The sequence below is a fragment of the Ovis canadensis genome, chromosome 26 (genome assembly GCF_042477335.2).
Source record: "Ovis canadensis isolate MfBH-ARS-UI-01 breed Bighorn chromosome 26, ARS-UI_OviCan_v2, whole genome shotgun sequence".
In the NCBI taxonomy this organism is placed as follows: domain Eukaryota; kingdom Metazoa; phylum Chordata; class Mammalia; order Artiodactyla; family Bovidae; genus Ovis; species Ovis canadensis.
The window spans coordinates 39,657,212-39,682,847 of record NC_091270.1 but is presented as its reverse complement, the minus strand read 5'-3'; the positions used below and the strand labels follow the sequence as shown (position 1 = coordinate 39,682,847).

General features: G+C 43.2%; 1 protein-coding gene across 2 annotated transcripts in view; it reads right to left on the bottom strand.

Moving 5' to 3' along the window:
• LONRF1 (LON peptidase N-terminal domain and ring finger 1) overlaps window positions 1-18,844 on the bottom strand; it is a 48,018-nt gene extending 29,174 nt beyond the window's left edge. Inside the window, exon 1 of one of the 2 annotated variants that reach the window (XM_069573148.1) lies at window positions 17,851-18,844. In XM_069573148.1, the coding sequence (XP_069429249.1) occupies window positions 17,851-18,598 (748 nt within the window). In that variant the 5' untranslated portion in view covers window positions 18,599-18,844. The remainder of the gene's footprint in view (window positions 1-17,850) is intronic. The other variant, XM_069573149.1, reaches the window with a different exon arrangement.
• Window positions 18,845-25,636: the final 6,792 nt, after the last annotated feature.

Sequence of the window (25,636 nt, the reverse complement as noted above, 5' to 3'; positions counted from 1 at the left end):
TAAACCTATCTATAGAGACAAAATGTGGTGCTGAAGTTACACTGTCAGACAGTTCGGAGTTGCCTCACTGCCTAGAAATCTGTCGGCAAAGCTGCCAAATGAATAATCTGCCTCAAGTCCATGTTGTAGGACTCACCTGGGGTCATGTATCTCGGGATCTTCTGGCTCCACCACCACAAGACATTATTCTTGCATCTGATGTATTCTTTGAACCAGAAGGTAAATCTTTTTTTCTTCTCAAGTCAATTTAACCACAGACACAATGAAATTAAGTCTATTAAGAAGTCTTTTCTTCCCAGACTTTGAGGACATTCTAACTACAGTTTACTTTTTGATGCAGAAGAACCCCAAAGTGAAATTGTGGTCTACTTACCAGGTAAGAAGGTAAGCCTGAATCCTGGTTTAAAACTATAAAACACTGATTACAAAAGAAATCAAAGATGACACAAACAGATGGAGAAATATACCATGTTCCTGGACTCGAAGAATCAATTCTGTGAAAATGATTATACCACCCAAAGCAATCTACAGATTCAATGCAATCCCTAACAAATTCCCAATGGAATTCTTTACAGCTTTAGAACAAAAAAATTTACAATTTGTATGAAAACACAAAAGACTCCAAATAGCCAAAGAAATCCTGAGAAAGGAAAATGGAGAGACATCAAAAGCAGAGACATCATTTTGCTGCAGAGTCAAAGCTATGGTTTTTCCAGTAGTTGTGTACCAATACAAGAGCTGGACCATAAAAAAAAGTCTGAGTGCCAAAGAATTGATGCTTTCAGACTGTGGTGTTGGAGAAGACTCTTGAGAGTCCCTTGTACTGTAAGATCAAATCAGTCAATCCTAAAGGAAAAACCAACTCTCAATATTCATTGGAAGGACTGATGCTGAAGCTCCAATACTTTGGCCATCTGATGCAAAGAGCCAACTCACTGGAAAAGACCCTAATGCTGGGAAAGATTGAAGGTAGGAGGAGAAGGGGGTGACAGAGGATGAGATGGTTGGATTGCCTCACTGACTCAATGTACATGAGTTTGAGCAAACACTGGGAGGTAGTGAAGCACAGGGAAGCCTGGTGTGCTACAGTCCATGGGGTCACAAAAAGCTGACTGAGTGACTAAAAAACAAGAACAACAACATGCAGCTCAATATCAAAAACATCAGCCCAATCAAAAGTGGCTGGAAGACTTAAACAGACATCTTTCCAAAAAGACATACAGATGGGCAAAAGGCACATGAAAAGACACTCAACATCACCAATTATTAGAGAAATGAAAATCAAAACTACAACAAAGTATTAGTTCATACCAGTCAGAATGGCCATCATCAAAAAATCTACAAACATTGATTAGCTCTAGTAATTCCATTCACCATTAAAACAAAAAATAAAATAAAATAAAATACTTAGGAATATATCTACCTAAAGAAACTAAAGACCTATATCTATAAAACACTGGTGAAAGAAATCAAAGAAGACACAAATAGATGGAGAAATATACCGTGTTCATGGGTTAGAAGAATCAATATAGTGAAAATGAGTATACTACCCAAAGCAATCTATAGATTCAATGCAATCCCTATCAAGCTACCAGGCACATTTTTCACAGAACTAGAACAAATAATTTCAAGATTTGTATGGAAATACAAAAAACCTCGAATAGCCAAAGCAATCTTGAGAAAGAAGAATGAAACTGGAGGAATCAACCTGCCTGACTTCAGGCTCTACTACAAAGCCACAGTCATCAAGACAGTATGGTACAGGCACAAAGACAGAAATATAGATCAATGGAACAAAATAGAAAGCCCAGAGATAAATCCACGCACCTATGGACACCTTATCTTTGATAAAGGAGGCAAGAATATACAATGGAGAAAAGACAATTTCTTTAACAAGTGGTGCTGGGAAAACTGGTCAACCACTTGTAAAAGAATGAAACTAGAACACTTTCTAACACCCCACACAAAAATAAACTCAAAATGGATTAAAGATTTAAACGTAAGATGAGAAACTATAAAACTAGAAGAAAACACAGGCAAAACACTCTCCAACATAAACCACAGCAGGATCCTCTATGACCCACCTCCCAGAATATTGGAAATAAACGCAAAAATAAATAAATGGGACCTAATTAAAAGCTTCTGCACAACAAAAGAAACTATAAGCAACGTGAAAAGACAGCCTTCAGAATGGGAGAAAATAACAGCAAACAAAGCAACAGACAAAGAATTAATCTTAAAAATATACAAGCAACTCCTGCAGCTCAATTCCAGGAAAATAAACAACCCAATCAAAGAGTAGACCAAAAGACCAAACAGACATTTCTCCAAAGAAGACATACAGATGGCTAACAAACACATGAAAAGATGCTCAACATCACTCATTACCAGAGAAATGCAAATCAAAACCACAATGAGGTACCATTTCACGCCAGTCAGAATGGCTGCAATCCAAAAGTCTACAAGCAATAAATGCTGGAGAGGGTGTGGAGAAAAGGGAACCCTCTTACACTGTTGATGGGAATGCAAACTAGTACAGCCACTATGGAGAACAGTGTGGCGATTCCTTGAAAAACTGAAAGCAGAACTGCCATACGACCCAGCAATCCCATTGCTGAGCATACACACCGAGGAAACCAGAATTGAAAGAGACACGTGTACCCCAATGTTCATCACAGCACTGTTTATAATAGCCAGGACATGGAAACAATCTAGATGTCTATCAGCAGATGAATGGATAAGAAAGCTGTGGTACATATACACAATCAAATATTACTGAGCCATTAAAAAGAATACATTTGAATCAGTTCTAATGAGGTGGATGAAACTAGAGCCGATTATACAGAGTGAAGTAAGCCAGAAAGAAAAACACCAATACAGTATACTAACACATATATATGGAATTTAGAAAGATGGTAACGATAACCCTGTATGTGAGACAGCAAAAGAGACACAGATGTATAGAACAGTCTTTGGACTCTGTGGGAGAGGGCGAGGGTGGGATGATATGGGAGAATGGCATTGAAACATGTAAATTATCATACGTGAAACGAATCGCCAGTCCAGGTTCAATGCATGATACAGGAGGGATGGGATGGGGAGGAGGGAGGGAGGGGGGTTCAGGATGGGGAGCACATGTAGACCCGTGGCAGATTCATGTCAATGTATGGGAAAACCACTACAATATTGTAAAGTAAAAAAAAAAAATCTACAAACAATAAATGCTAGAGAGGGTGTGGAGAATAAGGAACCTTCTTGCTCTGTTGGTGAGAATGTAAACTGATATAGCCATGGTAGAGAATTGTATGGAGGTTCTTTAAAAAACTAAAACTAGAATTACCATATGACCCAGCAATCCCACTTCTGGGCATACACCCTGGGAAAACTGTAAGTCAAAAGGACACGTGTACCCCAACATTCAATGCAACAGTACTCACAATAGCCAGGACATGGAAGCAAAGCAAATGGCCAAAGACAGATGACCCAACGTTCAATGCAACAGTACTTACAATAGTCAGGATATGGAAGCAAACCAAATGCCCAAAGACAGATGAATTGATAAAGAAGATATGGTACATGTATACAATGGAATATTAATCAGCTATGAAAAGGAATGGAACTGGGTCACCTGTAGAGGTGTTGATGGACCTAGAGTCTGTCATACAGAGTGAAGTCAGAAAGAGAAAAACAAGTATCATGTATTAACGCATATATGTGGAATCTAGAAAAATGGTACAGATGAACCTAAATCCAGGGCAGGAATAGAGAGGGAGTCATAGATCACGGACACGTGGACATAGAGTAGAAAGGAGAGGGAGAGATGAGTTGGGAGATTCACTTTATTGCACAGCAGAAACTACTATAACACTGTAAAGGAATTATAATCCAATTTAAGAAGAAAAGACCTAAATGTAAGGCCTGGTATTAGAAAATTCTCTCAAGAAAACATGGGGAGAAAATACTCTGACATAAATCTCAGCAATATCTTTTTAGATCTGCTTCCCAGAGTAATGGAAATAAAGCCAAAAATAAATGGGACCTAATCAAATCAAAAACTTCTTCACAGTAAAGGAAACCATAAAACAAAAAGACAACCCACCAAATGGGGCTTCCCTGGTGGTTCAGTGGTAAAGAATCCACCTGCCAATGCAGAAGACTCAGGGTCAATCCCTGGGTTGGAAAGATCCCCTGGAGGAGGAAATGGCAACCCACTCCAGTATTCTTGCCTGGAAAATCCCATGAACAGAGGAGTCTTGCGGACTACAATCCATGAGGTCTCTAAGAGCTGGACATGACTGAGCGCACACGCGTGCACAGAATGGGAGAAAATATCTGCAAATGAAACAACTGACAAAGGATTAATCTTCAAAATCTGCAAACAGCTCATGCAACTCAATGCCAAAATAAACACCACAATCAAAAAATGGGCAGAAGGTCTCAACAGACATTTCCCCAACAAAGACATACAGATGGCCAAGAGGCACATGAAAAGATGCTCAACATGGCTAATTATTAGGGAAACGCAGACCAAAACAACGAGATATCACCTCACATCAGTCAGAATGCCCATCATCAAAACCAATAAATGCTGGAGAAGGTGTGGAGAAAAGGGAAACTTCCTACACTGTTGGCAGGAATGTACACTGGTACAGCCACTATGAAGAACACCTCCATACTAAAAATAGAGTTACCATACGATTCAGCAATCTCATTCCGCAACATGTATCCAGAGAAAACCAGAATTCGAAAAGATACAGGTACCCCAATGTTCACTGCAGCACTATTTACAACAGGCAAGACACAAAAGCAAGCTAAATGTCCATCTACAGGTGATGGACGAAGATGTGGTACACAGACACAGTGGAATACTATTCGGCTATAAAAAAGAATGATACAGTGCCAGCAGCAGCAGCATGGATGGACTTAGAGACTAGCGTACTAAGTGAAGCCAGAAAAAGACAAGAAAATACCACATGATACTGCTTATATGTGGCATCTAAAAAAAAAAAAATGATACAAATGAACTTATTACAAAACAGACACAGAATCTGCCTGCCAATGAAGGAGACTTGAATTCAATTTCTGGGTCAGGAAGATCCCCTGGACAGAGGAGCCTGGTGGGCTACAGTCCATGGGGTTGCATACAGTTGGACACGACTGAGAAGTAAACCACCACCACCATCACATTTGAAACAGATAACCAATAAGGACCTACTGTACAGCACAGAGAACTCTGCTCAATATTCTGTAATAAACTAAATGGAAAAGAATTTAAGAACAATACATGTACTATATATATAATTGAATCACTTTGCTATATACCTGAAACTAATACACTGTTAACCTAACTCCAATAAAAATAAAAACTTATTTTTATTCAGAGGATAATTGCTTTAGAATGTTGTGTTGATTTCTGCTGTACAAAGAAGTAAATCAGCTAAAGGTATGCGTATACTCCCTCCCCCCACCATCCCACCCCTCTAGGTCATCACAAGGCATGTGAATTGAACTTCTTGGCTATACAGCTGCTTCCTGCTCGGTTCTCTCTTTTACATGTGGCCATGTGCATTTGTCAACGCTACTCTCTCAATTCGTCCCACCCTCTCCTTCCCCCAGTGTCTGCAAGTCTGTTCTATTTCTGCCCCGCAAACAGGTTCATCGGTACCATTTTTCTAGATTCCATGTATATGTGTTAATATACAGTATTGTTTTTCTGACTTACTTCACTCTGTATAACAGGCTCTAGGTTCATCCACCTCACTACAACTGACTCAAATTTGTTCCTTTTTATGGCTGATAAAATAAAAGTTAAAAAAAAAAAACTACCCCCAAGGGAAGAACTGAACTAATTTTCAATAGACTTTTTAAATGCAAAAATATACACAAAGGAGCAAAGGGTAAGAATTTTAAATATGTGAGAATAATTTTTTTCAGTTAATACAGTTATTTGGTAACAACAAAAACTACAAACTGTTCTAAATGATCTACAGCCTTCAGAACAATCCTATGTGGGTCTAACATTGTTCACATTTTTATAAAGAAACTGAGTACGGAAAGTTTAAGTATCTTGCCCAAGACCAAACAGCTCGTAAGTGAAGGATTCTAGATGCTCCCTCCAGCCACCTGGATCCAGAGTTCCTGCTGTTCACCTTTGCTAATAACAGGGCTCACAGGGCGTACTTACAACAGGGCTTGGTACATTATAAGCTCTACTTAAGTGTTTGCTATTACGATTGTGTTCCATCACTGTATGTGCGTGACATATATTTAATTATAAAAAAATCTGGTTTTGAGCTCCCTCCATTATTTACTGTCTCTGTATCCTCTATTCCTGCTTTGATAAATGTCTGCTGAAGCAGGGAAAATTCATTAAAATCTGTCCCCTTGGGCTCGTCAATCCTTGCCCTCATTCCCTCTTCTCTTCGACATGGTGGTATTGTCAGTACTTAGGTCAGTAAAACAACTGAAATAAAATTCTGCTACACATCTGAGGAAACTAGCTTTAAGTGGTCCAAGGTACCACATGGGCTGCAGGAAGAGAATTCTCCAAAGTGGAGACTTCTCAAAGAAATCTGTTTTCCAGTAGGTGATGGATAGTAAGAGGTGTGTACACATCATTTATCTTCAAGACACTTGTTTTGAATAACAAGTGTTATAAAATATTTACCTAGAAACTTTGAAAAATACAGAAAATTAAGAACCAAAGATCCTTTTCCTACCACAAAGCAATTCATTAAAATCTGTCATCTTAAGCTCCTCATGAACTAAGAAATAACCAGTGTTGGCATATAACCTGTACTTTTTTACCTGTGTGGGTAGATTACATTTTTAATGTATAGTTTTATGAAATATACCATATATACTGTGTATAATCTGCTTTTTATCAATGTGATTATATCCACAAGATACTTAATGGTTGCAAAGTATTCCATTATATATACCATCTATGTAAAATTCCCTATTCTAATTTCTGCTACTGTAAAAAGTACTGCAATGAACACTTACCTATAAGCTTTTACATATCAGCTTATTTCCTTATTTTCTAGAAAGCTGAGTGTGCAGAAAGCTATGTAGATATATTATACAAAGTCTTCAATATATTCTGCTCACCTTCCTTTTATAAAAATGTTACACTCCCAGAAGCTGTGTGTTTTTGTTTCCTAGGAAAATAGGAATGAAGAAGGATGTACGCTCACCTCCTCCTGAGAGAACACCAAAATCACAACTAGCTGTTGAACAACCACCGACAGGAGGATGCTGGAACCTACCAAAAAAGATACCCCACATTCAAACACAAAGAAGCAGCCGCTGCAAGACAGTGGGAGGGGCACAATCATGATAAAATCAAATCCCATACCCACCGGGTGAGTGACCCATAGACTGGAGAACCGTAAGAACTGTAATACCAAACAAGTTCTCCCACTGTTGTGAAGGTCTGGAACCCCACGTCAGGCTTCCCAGCCTGGGGACTCGACAAAGGGGCTGGCTGGGAATCCCCAGGGAATCTGACCTTGAAGGCCAGCAGGATTTGATTACAAGACTTCCACAGCACTGGGGGAACAGAGACTCCAGTCTTGGAGGGCACAAACCAAACCACGCGCACACCAAGACCCAGAGGAAAAGAGCAGCGACTCCACGGGAGACTGAACCGAAACCACCTGCTGGAGTGAGGCTCTCCTGGGGAGGTGTGGGTCGGCAGGGGCCACGCACAGGGGCGGGACACTGGAAGCAACAGGCTGGGAAAGTCCCCCTCGGTGTAAACCCTCCTGAAGGTAGCCATTAAGCTGACCTTAGAGCTGGGGGCTGGGTGGCCTCAGGCCAAACAACTACCAGGGAGGGAGCGAAAACCCACTCATCAGCAGACAATTGGATTAAAGCTTCAGTAAGCAAGGGCGTCCCCACCAGAGCAAGACCCAGTTTTCCCCACCACCAGGGAGCTTACACAAGCCTCTTAGCCTCCTCCATCAAAGGGCAGGCAGAAGAAGCAAGTAGAACCACAATCCCACAGCGAGTAAAACAAGCCACATTTCAGAAAGTTAAGGACTTCCCTGGTGGCTCAGATGGTAAAGAATCTGCCTGCAATGCAGGGAGACCCGGGGTTGATCCCTGGGTCGGGAAGATCCCCTGGAGAAGGGAATGGCAACCACTCCAGTATTCTTGCCTGGTGAATTCCATGGAGAGAGAAGCCTGGGGCCTGGCAGGCTACAATCTATGGGGAGCAGGGAGGCAGACACAACTGAGAGACTAACACACAACCAGCATGAAAAAGCAGAAAGTTATGTCCTAGATGAAGGGACAAGGCAAAACCCCAGGAAAACAACTAAAATGTAGAGGAGATAGGCAACCTTCCAGAAAAAGAATTCAGAATAATGATAGTGAAGATGATTCAGGATCTTGGGGAAAAAATGGCAACAAAGATTGAGAAGATGCAAAAAATGTTTACCAAAGACCTAGAAGAACTAAAAAAGAAACAGATGAGTAGTACTCTAGAAGGAATTCACAGCAGAATAACTGAGGCAGAAGAGGGGATAAATGAGCTGGAGGACAGAATGGTGGAAATCACTGCCACAGAACAGGATATAGAAAAAAGAAGGAAAAGAAATGAAGACAGCCTAAGGGATCTCTGGGACATTAAACAGACCAACATTTGCATTATAGGGGTCCCAAAAGGAGAAAAGAAAAGACCTGAGAAAATATTTTAAGAGATAATAGCTGAAAACTTCCCTAACATGGAAAAGCAAATAGTCAAGTCCAGGAAACACAGAGTCCCAGGAAGGATAAACCCAAGGAGGAACACACCAAGACACATAGCAAATCAAACAGACAAAAATTAAAGACAAAGATAAAATACTGAAAGTGACCAGGGAAAAACGACAAATAACATACAAGGGAACTCCCATCAGGCTATCAGCTGATTTCTCAACAGAAACTCTATAATCCAGAAGGGAATGGCATGATATACTTAAAATGAAATATTATGCAAGGGAAGAACCAACAACCAAGAATACTCTATCCAGTAAGACTCTCCTTCAGATCTGATGGAGAAATGACAAGCTTTCCAGACAAGCAAAAGAGAATTCAACACCACCAAACCAGCTTTACAACAAATGCTCAAGGACTTCTCTAGGCAGGAAACAAGAGAAGGGAAAGACCTACCTACAGAAAATAAACCCCTCAAATTAAAAAAACAGTAATAGGATCATACATATTGATAATCACCTTAAATGTAAATGAATTAAAAGGACCAACCAAGAGATAGACTGGCTGAGCAGATGAAAACACACGGAAAACACGTGCACTTCCACTTATCACATCACTGTGCTTGACCCCCCAAACTGTATGTATTTATTTCATATTATTAGGTTAATCATGTTTCCATTATGGCTTGCAATTGTAATTATCTTTTATTTTTTGTCTGGCTATTGATTGTAAGAACTGATAAACATCTTTTACTACTGTGATTATGTAACTATTACCCACTTAATATCACTGTATCATGACTGGTCAACAGAAAAATAGAATTCTGTATCACCAAAACTACCATTTAATAGGAAAACCTGTAATCACTTTTTAAAATCCAGATACATGTCATAATTATCATGGCATTTTTGGGGGGGGGGGAAATGCCCAGATATTGCTTTTTCTTTTTTGCCAGAGCTCCAGATATGTTTCTAACGAGCTGCTGCTGCTGCTAAGTCGCTTCAGTCGTATCCGACTCTGTGCGACCCCATAGACGGCAGCCCACCAGGCTCTCCCGTCCCTGGGATTCTCCAGGCAAGAACACTGGAGTGGGTTGCCATTTCCTTCTCCAAAGCATGAAATGAAAAGTGAAAGTGAAGTCGCTCAGTCATGTCCGACTCTTAGCGACCCCATGGACTGCAGCCCACCAGGCTCCTCCGTCCGTGTGGTTTTCCAGGCAAGAGTACTGGAGTGGGGTGCCATTGCCTTCTCCTTCTAACGAGCAGCCATGTTTAAAAACAACTGGACTATATGAGGAGCTTTTACTTTTATTTAGTTTGTTTCACTTTTTCTATTTCATATTCAGTGCTCCCATTTCATTTACTTTATAATTTCCAATTTCTCCATCTCTCCCTTTTTTTTTTTATGTTCTTTCTCAAGCACAGTAGAAAAGCTTTAGTATACATATATATATATAAATAATATGTATAACATATTTTAGAAAATGAATTTCTGCCTAATTAAAAAATTTTTGACATTTTGATTCCATTTGTTCAACTTATTATGAATAGAATGCTAGATTTCTAATTTTAAAAAATATACATGCAACAAGCAACAAAGGTTTACTGCATAGCACAAGGAACTATAGTCAATATCTTGTAATGGAAAGTTAAAAAAATAATATGGGTATATGTATAACTGAATCACCAAGAATTCTACTTTTTGAAATTTAGTAATGTTTATCTTTTTGCCACTTTTTCTAAATCTCCTATGGACACTAACAACAACATATGAGATACAAAATTTTAAATATATCTGTGTAGGATATAAGATTAATATACATTAATTAAACATAAATCTATTACATTCAAGTTATTAACGATATCATTCAAGATGCTCTGATTCTTTATTTATTCTGCACTTTATAAAATATTCTTAGAGAAAAGTTAGTATGGCTCATTATGATTATATATTATTTGTTTTCCCTTATATTTCTTCTGATGTATGTTTCTTTGTTATTAGGTGTCTAATGGTTTACAATGTCTATCTTCTTTGTGAACTTTTTATCATTAAAAAATATTCCTCTTTGTTTCACTTAAAATAATTTAAAAATACAAATGAAAAACAGCATCATTATTTTAGTGTGCCATTTCTCAGTGAGTTTGACCTTAAAACTATTTATTGGCTATTTGAATTATTTATGTGTAAGTATAAAAATTCCCTGTTCATTTCCTTTTTATCATTCCTCTTGAGTGTCTTTTCTTTTTATATTTATATGTTCAGCTAGTTTAAGAATTCCAATGGCTAACTGAAATACCAAATTTTTTCTGTAGAACTTGGTTATCACAGTTACACTAAGAGCTGCTGACTGACAAGTTATTAGTGATTAATAAAGTCCAGGAATAGTAGTTTGGCATACTAATTAAGATCATAACCACTAGATTCAGAAGATCTGGGTTCTGATTCACTTTTGACCATTTATTTAACTCTTTGAACCTCTGTCTCCTCACCTATAAAATGCTCAAGATACCTACATCTTAAGACTGTTGTGAGGGGACGTCCCTGGTAGTTGAGTGGCTAAGACTCCATTCTCCCAATGAAGGAGGCATGGGTTCGATTCCTGGTCAGGGAACTAGATCCAGTCTGCCACAACTAAAGATCAAAGATCCTATGTGTGGCAACTAAGACCCAGCACAGCCAAATAAACAATTTTTTTTAAAGGGATGCATGTTAACAGTTAACACAAGGCCTGGCACATAAGCGCTCAATAAATAACAATTACTGTTAAATTACAAAATATTTCAAAACAAGTTGATAAATAAATGACATCAGTTCTTAATACAAGGTAAAGTATTTTCTACATCTTTTACTCAAATAATCCTTAGCCAGGTAAGAAATATCTTTGGGCTTCCCTGATGGCTCAGAGGATAAGAATCGGCGTGCAATGCCTGAGACCTGGGTTTTATACCTGTGTCGGGGACATCCCCTGGAAAAGGAAATGGCTAGCCACTCTGGTATTCTTACTTGGAGAATTCCATGGACAGAGGAAATATCTTTAGGGATTAGTAATGCAGGTTGCACAAAAAGAGGGGAAGAGAAAAAGAAAAAAGAATGATCCTATTCTATTAACACCACAAGAAAAAGAAAAAAAAATTGAACAGAAACTTCTGCTTAGCATTTTAGAGTTCTCTTAATATCTTTATAACGCAAGAGGCAGTAGTGAAAGTCGCTCAGTTGTGTCTGACTTTTTGTGACCCCCATGGACTATACAGTTCATGAAATTCTCTAGGCCAGAATACTGGAGTGGGTAGCCTTTCCCTTTTCCAGGGGATCTTCCCACCCCAGGGATCGAACCCAGGTCTCCCACATTGCAGGCAGATTCTTTACCAGCTGGACCACAAGGGAAGCCCACGAATACTGGAGTGGGTGGCCTATCCCTTCCCCAACCCAGGAATCGAACCTGGGTCTCCTGCACTGTAGGTGGATTCTTTACCAACTGAGCTATCAGGGAAGCCATTAGAGGCAGAATACTATACAAATACATTTAAAATTATACTTGAGTACACCTAAGCCTCCAGAAATATTTCACTAAATATAAAAACAAGACTGAGTAAACCAAAGTTTAATATATAAATAATGAGAAATCTATGATAACTGAGCTTTGGTAAATCTTTCATCATTTGCTTGATGAATAAAAAGTAAAAACACAGAAATTATTTTAAACAGACCACTTAAGAGTTATTTATATAACCCCCTTTTTCATTTTCTATAACAATGAGAAAATGCTGTTATAACAGTGACCGTGAGGCACTGCAAAAATCCTAAAAGTGGACTTCTGAATTAAAGGAAAGATGAATCAGAGATATACAGGATACACATTCAGTTTGTTAGAAATCAGTTAAGCAATAAGCCCCTTTTCTAACTATTTTCAAGAAATACTAATTTGCTGCAACTTTAGGAGGAACAAAAAACACAAACTCTCTTGAGGACAGGCACTTGATTTTATTCACCTCTGTATTTCCAACACCTAAAACAAAGCCTAGTATAAAGCAAGCACTTGATAAACACTTGTTAATAACAAGAACACTTAAGATTTATATGCTCATTTTAAAATCAATAAGTCTTAGAAGCAATACCCACATGCCCAGTTTCTGCTTTCAGTTGTAACTTGGTTACTTGCTTGCCTTTAGAAAGTCACTTTCTTGGAGCTCTTTTTCTACATTCTATGAATTCGGGGTACTAATACAGCCTCTCCTATCTCACATGATCTTTGTCGCTCAGTCCTGTCCAACTCTTTCCGACCCCATGGACTGTAACCTATCAGGCTCCTCTGTCCATGGGATTTTCCAGGCAATAGTACTAGAGTGGACTGTCATTTCCTTCTCCAGCAGATCTTCCCGACCCAGGGATTGAACCCAGGTCTCCTGCATTGTAGACAGACGCTTTACTGTCTGAGCCACCAGGGAAGTCCTCAGTTAATGGAAGTGAAAATGTGTTGCGAAGTATAAACCACCATATAAATGTCAATGTTTACTGTTTCAAGCATTTGGCAGAGTAAGTTAGGGCATACGTAAGTTTGCATGGTAAGTCACTTCAGTTGCGTACAACTCTTTGCGACCCTATGGAATGCAGGCTGCTAGGCTTCTCTGTCCATGGGATTCTCCAGGCAAGAATACTGGAGTGGGTTGCCCTGCCCCACTCCAAGGGATACATAAGTTTGAAGTGAAGCCTGAGTTTCTCACAGCCTTGTCTGACTCTTAGGGGATAAATTAAATTCAAATCTCTTCATGTTAACCTCATTGACTAATAAAATGTTAAAAAACCTTTTACATTTTCTTTAAATGTATTCAGTATTTGCCTACAATTTGACTAATCTTTTTTTCCTGGTGGCTCAGATGGTAAAGAATCTGCCTGAAATGCAGTTCGATCCCTAGGTTAGAAAAATCCCCTGCAGAAGGAAATGGAAACCCATGTCAGTATCCTTGACTGGAAAATCCAACGGACAGAGAAGCCTGGCAGGCTACAGTCGATCGGGTCTCAAAGAGTTGGACATGACTAAGCACCTAACATACACATAATTTGACTAATCTTTTTATCAGGAAAGCCTTGCAGCATCTATATTTTATTGATATATGCTAAAATGTTACTACTAATTAACATATGTAGGCCAGAATCAGGATTTAACCCTCACTGTTAATATACCCTGGTGGCTCAGATGGTAAAGAATCCGCCTGCAAAACAGGAGATCCGAGTTGGATCCATGAGTTGGGAAGATCCCCTGGAGACGGGAACAGCAACCCACTCCAGTATTTTTGCCTGGAGAATTCCATGACAGAGGAACTTGGCAGGATACCCACCATGGGGTCATAAAGAGTTGGACATGACTGAAGCAACTCAGCCCGCACACATGCACTGGTAATATTAATGTGGTAGAGATGAAAGAACAGGACTTGATATTATAAGATTTAGATCTCAATTTTAGTTAAATCATCTTCTAGCTGGGGCACAAATTTTACATTTTAAGAATATTTTAATTAATATTTACTGGGTATTTATCCGCCTGGCACCATTCGGAGCACTTCACATGTTTTGACTCTCTTTAATTCTCACAACAGGCCTAGGCTGTTGTTATGATTGTTATCTATGAGGTAGACACGGCTCACTTTTCAGATAAGGAAAGCAAAACAGGGAGGTTAGACACAGGGAGGTTAGAGCAGGTGGAGACTGCACTGGGATTCAAACCCAGGTCGTTAGACACCAATAGGCACAGCTCTAACTACTAGGCAGTACTAGGCACCTCAGGCGCTTCAATTTCCCTCTGAGGATAATAGTACTCCATAGAATTCTTTGTGACAATGAAATGATATAAAACATTTTGAAATACCTGACAAGGAATACATAATTAATAATCAAAACAGAGATTTCCCAGTGGTCTAATGGCTAAGACTCTGCACTCCCAGTGCAGCGGGCCCAGGTTCAATCCCATGTCAGGGAACTAGATCCCCGCACGCTGCATCTACAGATTCCAAACGCCACAACTAAAAACAAAACAAAAATGAACCCACATGCCTCAACAAACAGAAGATTCTGAACGCTGCAAATAAGATCTAGCATAGCCAAACATTTTTTTTGAATATTAAAAATAAAACTTTTTTCTCCAAGTGTTTTAAATAAAATGTTCTCTTCCCTGTGACTTTTATTTACTTTCTAACCATTTTAAATTATAAATTATACTGTTCTGTTGGTCTTCTTTGTGGAGAGAGGGGCAAGCCAGTGTAAAAATTCATTAAAAATAAAACAAAGAGCATAGCTGAGTGGGATCATTTTAAGAGTCTTAAGTATAAAGAACCAAAGCAGAAAAGATCTTTACATAATATTCCTGAATACCAAAAAGACAAAGTTATGAAACATCCAAAAGTTAATACCAAAAGATCAATGGATTAAATGTTATCTAAATATATTTCAATTCAACAGAAACTTATGTAATCTCAATGGGAACGTTCTGATTTTGGCAAAGGTTTTCTAGCTTTCCTTTCTTGTTGAAAGGGCTTAAATTTGGATGTGTGTGGGCTAACTGTAGACTGATTAGTTTTTCTACTTAATAGTATTTACTTGTTTCATTGCAAGAATTATACGAAGAAATTATAGTCTTTTTCCACTGTTAGCAATAATGAAGGTATCTGGGGTACAGCTGTCCCATTATACAAACACATTTCAAATGCCTTTCTAGCTAACTAGCTCTCAAAAAGTTAAACCTTAACTGCACAAGTAGATTTATAACTCTACTAAACCTTTTTATTTACCCTCATAAACTGTTAAACACATAATATCTGCGCTCCATCAACTATAATTTGTTAGCTCTAAGATTTTTTTCTTCCTACTTTGTACTAAAGATTCAAAGGATGAAAAAAGTTATCCTCATTAGTACCAATCAGACACATTTCGGAGTATGGAATTACAGATTTTTCAAAGACCTAAAACTGAGGAGAAAATGGACGAAGTCAAAGGAGTCTTGGGTTCTAGTCCTGCAAAAGTAGAATGAAGCAGCTGAATGGACAAAATTCCCACATGTAGTCTATGCAAATTGAAAAAAAAGGAGAAAGAGTAGATATTTCAATCTTTTCCTGTTAAAAAATAATATCCTCAATCCCAGGCCCAAATCTTCTTTAATTAAAAACATTATCGGTCATAGAACGCAAAGCTAGATCTTAATTAGTAAATACTCCCTGTTCTTCTGTGGATTAGGACCTGAGTTTTTTCAAAAAGCCTAATTTAAGAGGTCAAACCATTTAAATCAGTAGGAGTTAATAATGAATAGGGCTGTCAGTAAGTTTCTCCTTTATTTCACACTAGTGGCAAAAAACTTCCTTGGGAATTGATGCTACACATTTTCATCGGATGAGCCCTAACGGTAGGATGAATCCTGATCCAACATTTAGAAGAAATTCAGGACACACTGTTGCCTCCACACATCAGCTGGATGTGTGACTGTGGACCAGTCGGGTCACTGCCCCAGCTTCTGCTTCCTCATTTTGAGGAACGTGTCCTAGATGGTCTGTCCTTCGTTGACCATCCAAACTCGATTCACCCAGAGAGAATGAGCTGCTGAGGAATTTTGTCTTCCAAATAGTTCTGTTTTGTTCTGGGTCTATCATGCTACTTCTATAACTGCTACTGCCCGTAAAGATACTGAAAGTATATGAAAGCATGCCAAGTTTGCGGTCTGAATTCTAAAGGTATTCAACGACTTAACATGATGACTACTTCAAAATGACTGAGCGCTTAGGGTTAAAAAAAAAAAAGCTTCCAAGATGCTTTCACTTACAGTTTATAAATGCACCTCAAACCTCACATCAGTTTATCTTCTTGGTGATTAATTCTACTTCCTTGGTGGTTAATTCTCCAAGTATTATTCTATTCCACCTTGAAATATGCTTACTTCACACAAGGGTTAACAAGGACAAAACTGACACTTCAGGCCTTGATCATTGTGTGGGAAACCGTCCCGCGCATCACTGGATACTGAAAGAGCCTCCGTGGCCTCTGCCCACTATTTGTACCAGCACCACTCCACTCGCACAAGGGGTGGCCACCAAAAACGTCTCTAGATATTGCCCCTGATAACGTCCCAAGAGTGGGGGTGGAGGGAATACCCATGGTAGAAAACCACCGATTTTACAACGCTTCATTTTACACAGCTAACTACCTCCGCCAAGGTCTCTTTCCACAGCCCCAAACCACCTTAAGAAAAGTGGCTAGCCTAGGTTAGCAGGCTGAAACTGCTTCTTGGCGGCGAAAGAACAGACCAAAGATCTTCAGAGGCCCTTCGCCGCCAGAGCTTGATCAAGAGTGTGGAAAGGCAAACACAAGCGTGGCCACGAACTCCATCAGAGACTACCTCTATTATCTTCACCGTGAGCTACGTGCATTCGAAAGGAAGCACAAGCGTTTCTGAAATAAGCACGCTGTGAAACAGACAGGTGGACACCATCAAGAGGCAGCAAGTCTCTGGGCGTTCTCATTCAAGACTGGGACAACCCTGGGCAGCTCCGACCGGGCCTCCGGGTGCGGGGTGCGGGCGCCCAGCTCCCGCCACGCCCACCCGACGTCACCCGTTACACAACGCCCTCCACCACCCCCACCCACCCCGGCTTATGCAATTCTGCCTCCCGCGGCTTCCAATTGCCCCGGTGACTTTTGCGGGAGACCAAGGTATATACGTTGCACGCCCATCCTCGGCTGGGGATCCACTTCCCCGCCCCGGCAAGGAGTCTCCCCGCGGCGGACCCGGCCCGGGCGGCCAATTACCGGAAAGAGCGCGGCAGGAAGCGAGCCGACGCTCAGGCTCGCCCAACACCCTCCCCATCCCGCGCTCGCGCGGCCTCGCCCGGCCACCCGCTCCGCGCCGCTCCACTCGGGGCGCGCCCGCCACAGCGCCAGGCCGAGGCGTAGGAAACCCCGCGCCGCGTCACAGTCGGCTCGAGGGCGATCCCCATTGTGACCGAAGCACCTCGGGGCACCGCCCCTTCCCACACACACCCCCCAAAACACACACAACCCGGGACCCCAAGACGCAAGCCCTGGGAGGCAGCTGGCCTGGGGCGCAGACGAGCTTGGGGCCGCCCCGCGCGTTGGGAAGGAAGGGTGCGGTCGCGGGGCCCGCGCGCTCACCTGCTCGCAGCTCCTCGCAGGCGGCGGCCAGGGCCTCCCGGTAGCGCCCCTGGTGCAGCAGCTCCCCGAGCCGGCCGGCCGCCCGGGCTCGCTCCCGCTGGCCCGGGAACCACTTTTCGGCCAGGTGGTTGAGAACGACGCTGGTCCTGAAGCCGGAGGAGGCGGTGGCGGTGGCGGTGGAGGTGGCGGCGGCGGCGGCGGCCGGAGGCGGCCGCGGGGAGGTCCCCGGGGCATCGGCAGCCGCGGCGGGCGGCAGCCGGTCCCGGCAGAGGCGGCAGCGCGCGCGGAGCTCTCTCCGCAGGCAGCGGCGGCAGTAGCTGTGGCCACAGGGCACGGTCACCGGCTCGCTGAGGAAGCCCCGGCAGCCCAGGCAGCTAAGCAGCCCGCCGGCGCTAACGCCGCGGTGGGCGCCCCCCGCCGGACTCGCGCTCCAGCCCAAGCCGTGGCGGAGCCGGTAGTTGAACACCAGGCAGTCAACCAGGGTGCCGAGGCACTCGGGCCTGACCGGGGCGCCGCGGCGCAGCGCCGCCGCGTACGCCTCCAGCGCGCCCTTCAGGTGGCCGCCCAGCGCCAGCAGCTCGCCCCGGCGGAGCAGCAGCTCCCAGCGCTCCGACTCCGCGGCGGCGCGCTCCAGCCGGTCGCCGCCGCCGCCGCCGCCCACTTCCCAAAACCGGCCCTGCCTCTGCGGCCGCGAGTCCACCTCCTGGCTCCCTCCCGGGGAGCTCCTCGCTACGGCCGGGGAAGACATGGCCCGCGGACGGCTGCTCTGCCGCCGCCCGCCGCCACGGTCCCCGAGCCTCCGGGGCGCGCGGCTCCGCACGCGGCCCGCGAGCAGGGGGGCGTGGCGCGCGGACACGGCGGGGCGGCGCGCGCCCGGGAAGCCCCGAGGGCGGGGCGCGGCGGGCGCGGGCGGGGACGGGCTGCGCGGCGGCGCCCGGGACTCCCCCGCACGGCCCGCGGCCGGGTCCCGGAGGAGGCGACCGCCGGCCCCGCCCCTGTCGAAGCCCCTCCCGGCGGGAGGCGCGAGGTCAGATGATCCCCCGGCGGGGATCTAATTGGCTTCTCCGGAAAGAGGGGCCTGGCTTGTAACTGAACAAAGCACGGAGGAGCCCGAGGCTCCATCCCCCACCTGATTGCTCCGCGGGGCCCTCACCCCCACCCCCAGTCATAGATTCTCCCCTAACCTCTTCTTCGCTGGCACTTCTCCGCCCGGCAGCCGGCCTCGCTGGGCTGAGGCCCAAATCACCATCCCTCTCCTGACATAAACACCCACCTAAGTTGGGACCCGCCCCCCCGTTCCTGTCCCCTGGGATCTTCCCAGTGTAGTTTACCACCGGTCCGGTGCTCATCTGCATTTTTACTGGTTTATGCCCAACTTCCCTGGTGGCTCAGAGGTTAAAGCGTCCGCCTGCAATGCAGGAGACCTGGGTTCGATCCCTGGGTCGGGAAGATCCCCTGGAGAAGGAAATGGCAACCCACTCCAATATTCTTGCCTGCAGAATCCCATGGACAGAGCAGCCTGGTGGGCTACAGTCCACGGGGTCGCAAAGAGTCGTACACGACTGAGCGACTTTACTTTCATGCCCAACTTACAGATGGACACGTAGAGGCCGAGGTCTCAGGGAAGCGCACAGTCAGTGGGACGACTTTGTGACTCCCTAAGTCTAGAGTAGGTCAACTTTAGGAACGAAATGTGGCTCAGATGGTAAAGAAATCTGCCTGCAATGCGGTAGACCTGGGTTCCATCCCTGAGTCGGGAAGAGCTCCCCTGGAGAAGGGCATGGCCTGAAGAATTCTTCTTGCCTGAAGAATTCCATGGACAAAGGAGCCTGATCGGCTATAGCCTATGGGGTCGCAAAGTCAGACACTGAGCAACTAACATTCTATGCACACACTACCTACCTGACATGACTCCCTGAAGAGTGTAAGACAATTTTGCTTGGTGCCAAATTACTGCTGCTTTTCTAGTTTAAAACTCAGTCCCCCATCTCGAGGGAGGAAGCCCACAGGTTCCTCTCCACAGTTTATTTACTACTGCACAACTGGCTAAGGCCTACATTTGGCATTTTTTAAAGAGAAAACGCCAGGATGGATGTTTTTCACGAGGCAGTTACCATATCACTGCAACCCAAGCAAGGTCTGCAGTTTTGCCCACAGGAGAAGGAAAATGATCTGGTTTTTGTATAATGGGTTATCTTTCCTTGAAACTTGGTGGCAACCAGTTTAAAGCTCTCTGTTGAAAGTACTGATAGATTTGATTGTAGGGTACTAAATTGTTAGGGGCTTCCCTGGTGGCCCAGGCAGTAAAGAATCCACCTACAATGTGGGAGACCTGGGTTGGATCCCTGGGTGGGCAAGATCCCCTGTAGGAGGTTACGGCAACCCGCTCCAGTATTCTTGCCTGGAGAATCCCCACAGACAGAGGAACCTGGTGGGCTACAGTTCATTGGGTCAAAAAGAGTCAGACACTACTATGCAACTAAACACAGCACACAGCATAGATTGTTAAAGCTGTCCTTTTTTCAAAGGTTAGAAACAATGGCCCAGAGAGGGAAAGCTATTTGCCCAAAATCACACAGCTAAAAATATACAAAGGTTTAAAAATCACTCTACTCTTAGTCTGCTATTATTAGATCTTAAATAAAAATATTTCGCATGAGATTTTCAAAACAGCTAAAGAGAACATTAACCTGAGCATGCTATGTCTGAACCTGGCTAACGTTCCATCAGCATCAGGCAGTTAGGCTCAAAACTGCTTTGAGTTACACGTATTTCTACTACACAACTAGCAAATCTCCCTGCCCTCAAGGGAACAAGGAAAAAGCCTAGGCTCCTGTTCCTATAGGGTGCGGAGTTCACTCATCATCCACACTGAACCTAAGCAAATTGGAGCTGAAACCCCAGGAGCAACTTCCAATCAATGGAGGTGGGGTGTATTGCGATTGATTCACAAGCACAACCCTGAATCTGATTCCAGGCCCCTGAGTTACTGCCATCCTTCAATACACTGAAGATGACATTAGTCAGATACCCACAAACTCATCTGAAACTTGAAATCGTAAGTAATAAAACAAATATCCATATGCCCATGGACGTTTACTTTTGTGATGTATTCCTATCCTTAACAGCCACTTGCAGAATGTACAGTAGTAACTACTTAACACCTGGGGTTCATGATTACACAAAAAAGTATAAGTTGATAAATATGCTTATATTTCTTATCAAATATAATTCAGGTTTAACTAGGGGATTTCCCCCCAAAGTAAAATATAATATTCAGAAAATAATATGAAACATCATTTGTCCTTTGGAATTTCTTTCCCCAATAAATGTGACAAATAGCCACATCTGAATCTGGTGTGAAATAAAATAGTACAGTTTTGATAATATGGGGGCAGTGGATGGGACTGTAGGAGGAATCTCGCTGTGTTCTCCTTGGCATTTCTGAATGGTTATAATTCGTGTTTGCTGGTTTATACATTTACATAACTGGTTCTCATTTATGTAACTTATTTATGTAAGAGGTTGTACTGCCTCTGTGGCCTTTGTGTGCTGCACAATTTCCCTCTGAATCAGGAAGTCTGGGGCAAAACTCTCACCGGCTCTAAGACAAGTTACTTGTCTGTCATTCTGTGCCACCACGAGAGGGTATGTACTTTGATGTGGCTGCGTTTTCAACTCAGAGGAGAGAAAAATTAGTATCTTTCTTCATTCATTTTTTTTTTAAAATTGGACTTTGGTCTCTGACTCACCCAGCAGCCTGCCACGGAAGAGAGGGAATCCTGTGTGTGTGTGGGGTGGATGAGGTGGGGCGGTGGCGGGGGGCAGGGTAGCTAACCTCCAGACCAAGAGGAATAGGATGGGGTAAAACTCTCCTTTCTTTCCCTTCCAGCGTTACTTACTTGTGCCTTTGCTAACAAAGTAGTAAAATGATGAGATTTGTATTTCATTTCAGTTTTTTTGTGTTGTCTTCTAAAATAGATCAGTTATGTAAGAGTACGAAGAAAAGCATATCTGTTTCCTAATTTGGAAAATGCTTATCACCATCATTCCCTGCGTATCCCAGCCCTCCCCCGCCCCCACTGCGCCAGAAGGAGCCTTTTCCTGATATAGTTAGGTAAACTATTTAAGCATCATGTAACACAGTGCTTTTCCTGTGCACGAGTCAGCTGAAGATGTGTATCTGGACCTCCTTTTTTCTTTTTCTTTTTTTTTAAACTGTGGGTGAATTTACCATTTGTTTCTTCACATTCTTACCATTAAAAAAGAAGACAGACAGAATTTAAGCTTTAAAGAGCCAAGCGAAATTATCTCCTCTTCCTGATTCATTTCAGTTAGTAACATTCTGGTCAATGCATTGATAACAGTCAATTCTAAAATGAAATATAATCAGTGTGTAGCCAATAGCATATTGATACGTAAGGCCCAGATGGAAGGGAGTTTAGAGCCCACCTGGCACGCCCCTCGTTTTACAGCCATGAGGATACTGAGTCCTGAGGAGCTGCTCGCTTATGAAAGTCACATTAGACAATCCACAGACCTGGACCGCGTCTGTGCCTCTGTGCCAGGCAGGAAGCCTCTGGCCTCGCTGAGCCTCGTCTGCCACCTGTAAAATGCCAGAACTGGAACTCTCTTAGGTGCCTCCTGCCTCTGGAGCAGAGTCCTGGGGGTTGGTTTGAACACAGTGAGAGGAGGCAGATGGTCTCCCAGGCACAGGAGCGCAGCAACGTGACACCTGATGAAAATGTAACAGCAGAAGGTGAAGGCCGAAAAGCAAAAAGGAGGGATGAGAAACACACTTGATGGGTGCACACCCAGCCATGTCCTGAGGAGGGAGAACCAGCCCTGGGACGTGAGCGTTTTCAGTTGCCGGACAGAGATCCCCCACCACACACACCTCCTCGCCCCTTCTAACAGTCTCTGAGAGGCTGGAGGAAAGCCTGGGGGAGGGGAGCTGGTTACATAACTTGGGCATTTGTGGGGAAGTTTATATAAGATGCTAAAAATACAGTATATGATTGCAGTAATGGTGTTCTAAGTGAAGAGCCCTAATGAGCACAAACTGAGTAGGTTAAATAGAGGTGATGGTAAGTAGATGTCTAAACCCAGTGGCCTGCAATGACTACTGTCTCACCAAGTTTATTGCCCAGTATTAAAATAATGTTATCCTTGGTAGCTCAGTATGTAAAGAATATGCCTGCAGTGCAGGAGACCCGGCTTCGATCGCTGGGTCAGGAAGATCTCCTGGAGAGGGAAATGGCAACCCATTCCAGTATTCTTGCCTAGGAAATCCTATGGACAGAAGGGCCTGGCGGGCTACAGCCCATGGTTGCAGAGTCAGACACGACTCAGTGACTAAACCACCATCCCCATGGGGAACACCATCAAAGGGCTCAAGAGCATCATCCTTAGTTCTTTTCCAATACTCTGAAGAACATAGAAATGCTAAGGACAGAACCCATCTTCTATTTTACTGGTAGTCAAATTGATAAAACGAATGCAGTTCCCAGTATCAAGCTGTTAAACAGAAACAGACACAGGAATAAATTCCACACATTATTTAACAAGTTCTGAGAATTAACCACATACAAATCCCCTGGTATTGTCTATGCTCCTTCCTTCTCCTCTCACCCCTCACCTTAGCACTTACTGTCACCTGAAATACACACACACACACACACACACACACACAGAAAGTGTGTATGTCTATCCTCCAAAATGTAAGCTCCTTGAGAACTGGGATTTCTGCCTGTCTTGTTCACTGATGTGTCTCAAGCACTCAGGGCATTAGATAATAACTGCTGAATGAGTCACACACAAATTAATGCTATCACCTAATACTCTTCACCCTAATCAGAGATAAGAAGACATTACCATTAACACACTAGGACAATTTATGTTCTTCATTTCTCGTGTTTCATACCTCCAATCAGGCCTGCCAGAATATCCTTCTAGTTCTGCTTTTAGAATATATTCAGACTCTGACTCCTTCTCTCTGCTCCCTCTGCTTCCCAACTCCCTGCCACCCCCACCATCAACCTGGCTCAAGCCATCAGTATCTCTACTAAAATAACATCATGGGTTTTGGTACTCTTTAGGTAAGAGAGAAGATTTTGCAGGTGGGAACAGATAAAAAGAAAATTATAACCAACAAAAAATATGTGTACATATGTAAACATAAATCAAGAAAACAAATACCTAACAGTCTAATATAGAAAACCTTTAATAACTTGAAAATTATAAAGCACTACTCATTTGGATAGAATCTAGCATTATTACTACTACTGCTATTTGGAAATGCTTCTTAAACTCCTGGGTGTATCAGAAAATCTTTGAACATTTGAGAAGATCTGCTGGGATGCTTATATGGGTCCAAAAATTCTTGGGAGTTATCCTCAACTCCTCTCTTTCACTCACACTTCATGAATGGTGGGCCAGAAAATCCTTTGGGCTCTACTTTCGAAATATATCCAGACTCTGACCCCATCTCGCTCCTCCCCTGACACCACGCTGGTCCCAGCCACCAGCAGCATCTCGCACCTAGATTCCTGCCACTGGCCTCTGCTGTTGTCATGACACCCTTTCATTGTTACCAGCATCTTCGTGTGCTCCTCGAAACACAGCAGTTATTTCTTGTTTTAACTCAGAAGAAAATCCAAAGGCCCATCCATGACCCAGAAGTCAGTACTCGGTCTGTCTCAGCCTCCAGCCCATTTGCTCTCTCCTCACACTTCTCCAGACCCACTGGGCTCACCAGGACCTTGGTCCTTTCTGTTCTCCCGGTCAGCGATACTCTTTTGCCAGAGATCTTCCAGGCTGCCTTTCTTTCTTCCTTTAGACTTTGGGTCAAATGGCACCTGTGATGTCTTGCCTAGTCTCCCTATCTCTTTTTCCAGTTTTTTATCTTTGGCTTTTATCACTAATATAACTGTTACGTTTTCTTTCCCTTATTTATTGTCTGTCTCCTCCAAGAGTATGAGTTCTACAAGGGAAACTTTATGTAATAAACTGCTCTATTCTCTGTTGGATTTTCAATGTCTGCTGCTACTGCTAAGTCGCTTCAGTCATGTCCAACTCTGTGCGACCCCATAGACGGCAGCCCACCAGGCTTCCCCATCCCTGGGATTCTCCAGGCAAGAACACTGGAGTGGGTTGCCATTTCCTTCTCCAATGCATGAAAGTGAAAAGTCAAAGTGAAGTCGCTCAGTTGTGTCTGACTCCTAGCGACCCCATGGACTGCAACCCACCAGGCCCCTCCATCCAGGGGATTTTCCAGGCAAGAATACTGGAGTGGGTTGCCATTTCAATGTCTAGAACATATAAATAGAGCCTCAATTTAAAAAAAAAACTGTGGAGTGAAAGAATAAGGAAGGGGCTCTAGTGCAACACACAGAGGGTGCACAGAGTGAACACACACGTGTGCTCTGGGGCTCAGCTTCTGCTTGGGATGGCTTTGGCTGTTTGTGCCACAGTTGGAAGTCTATGGATTTAAGGATACACAATGCAGTGTATGAACCACTGTACGATCACAGCTGGACTTAACCATATAGAATGGAACCTCTAACATGGTTTCTTATGACAGGATCTGACAAAATAATATTTGAGCTAGAGACGTAGAAGTAGAGTTGCAGCATCAGCATACTTAAAAAAAAAAACAATACCCAGTGAATTTACTCCTTGAAAGTTCATGAATGGACCCTCAATCTGGTAAAGTCCCCAGGCCCATCAAATGCAGAGGAGCCTCTGCTCCCATCTCTTCCCCATGTGGTTTTGTTTCCTTTGTACA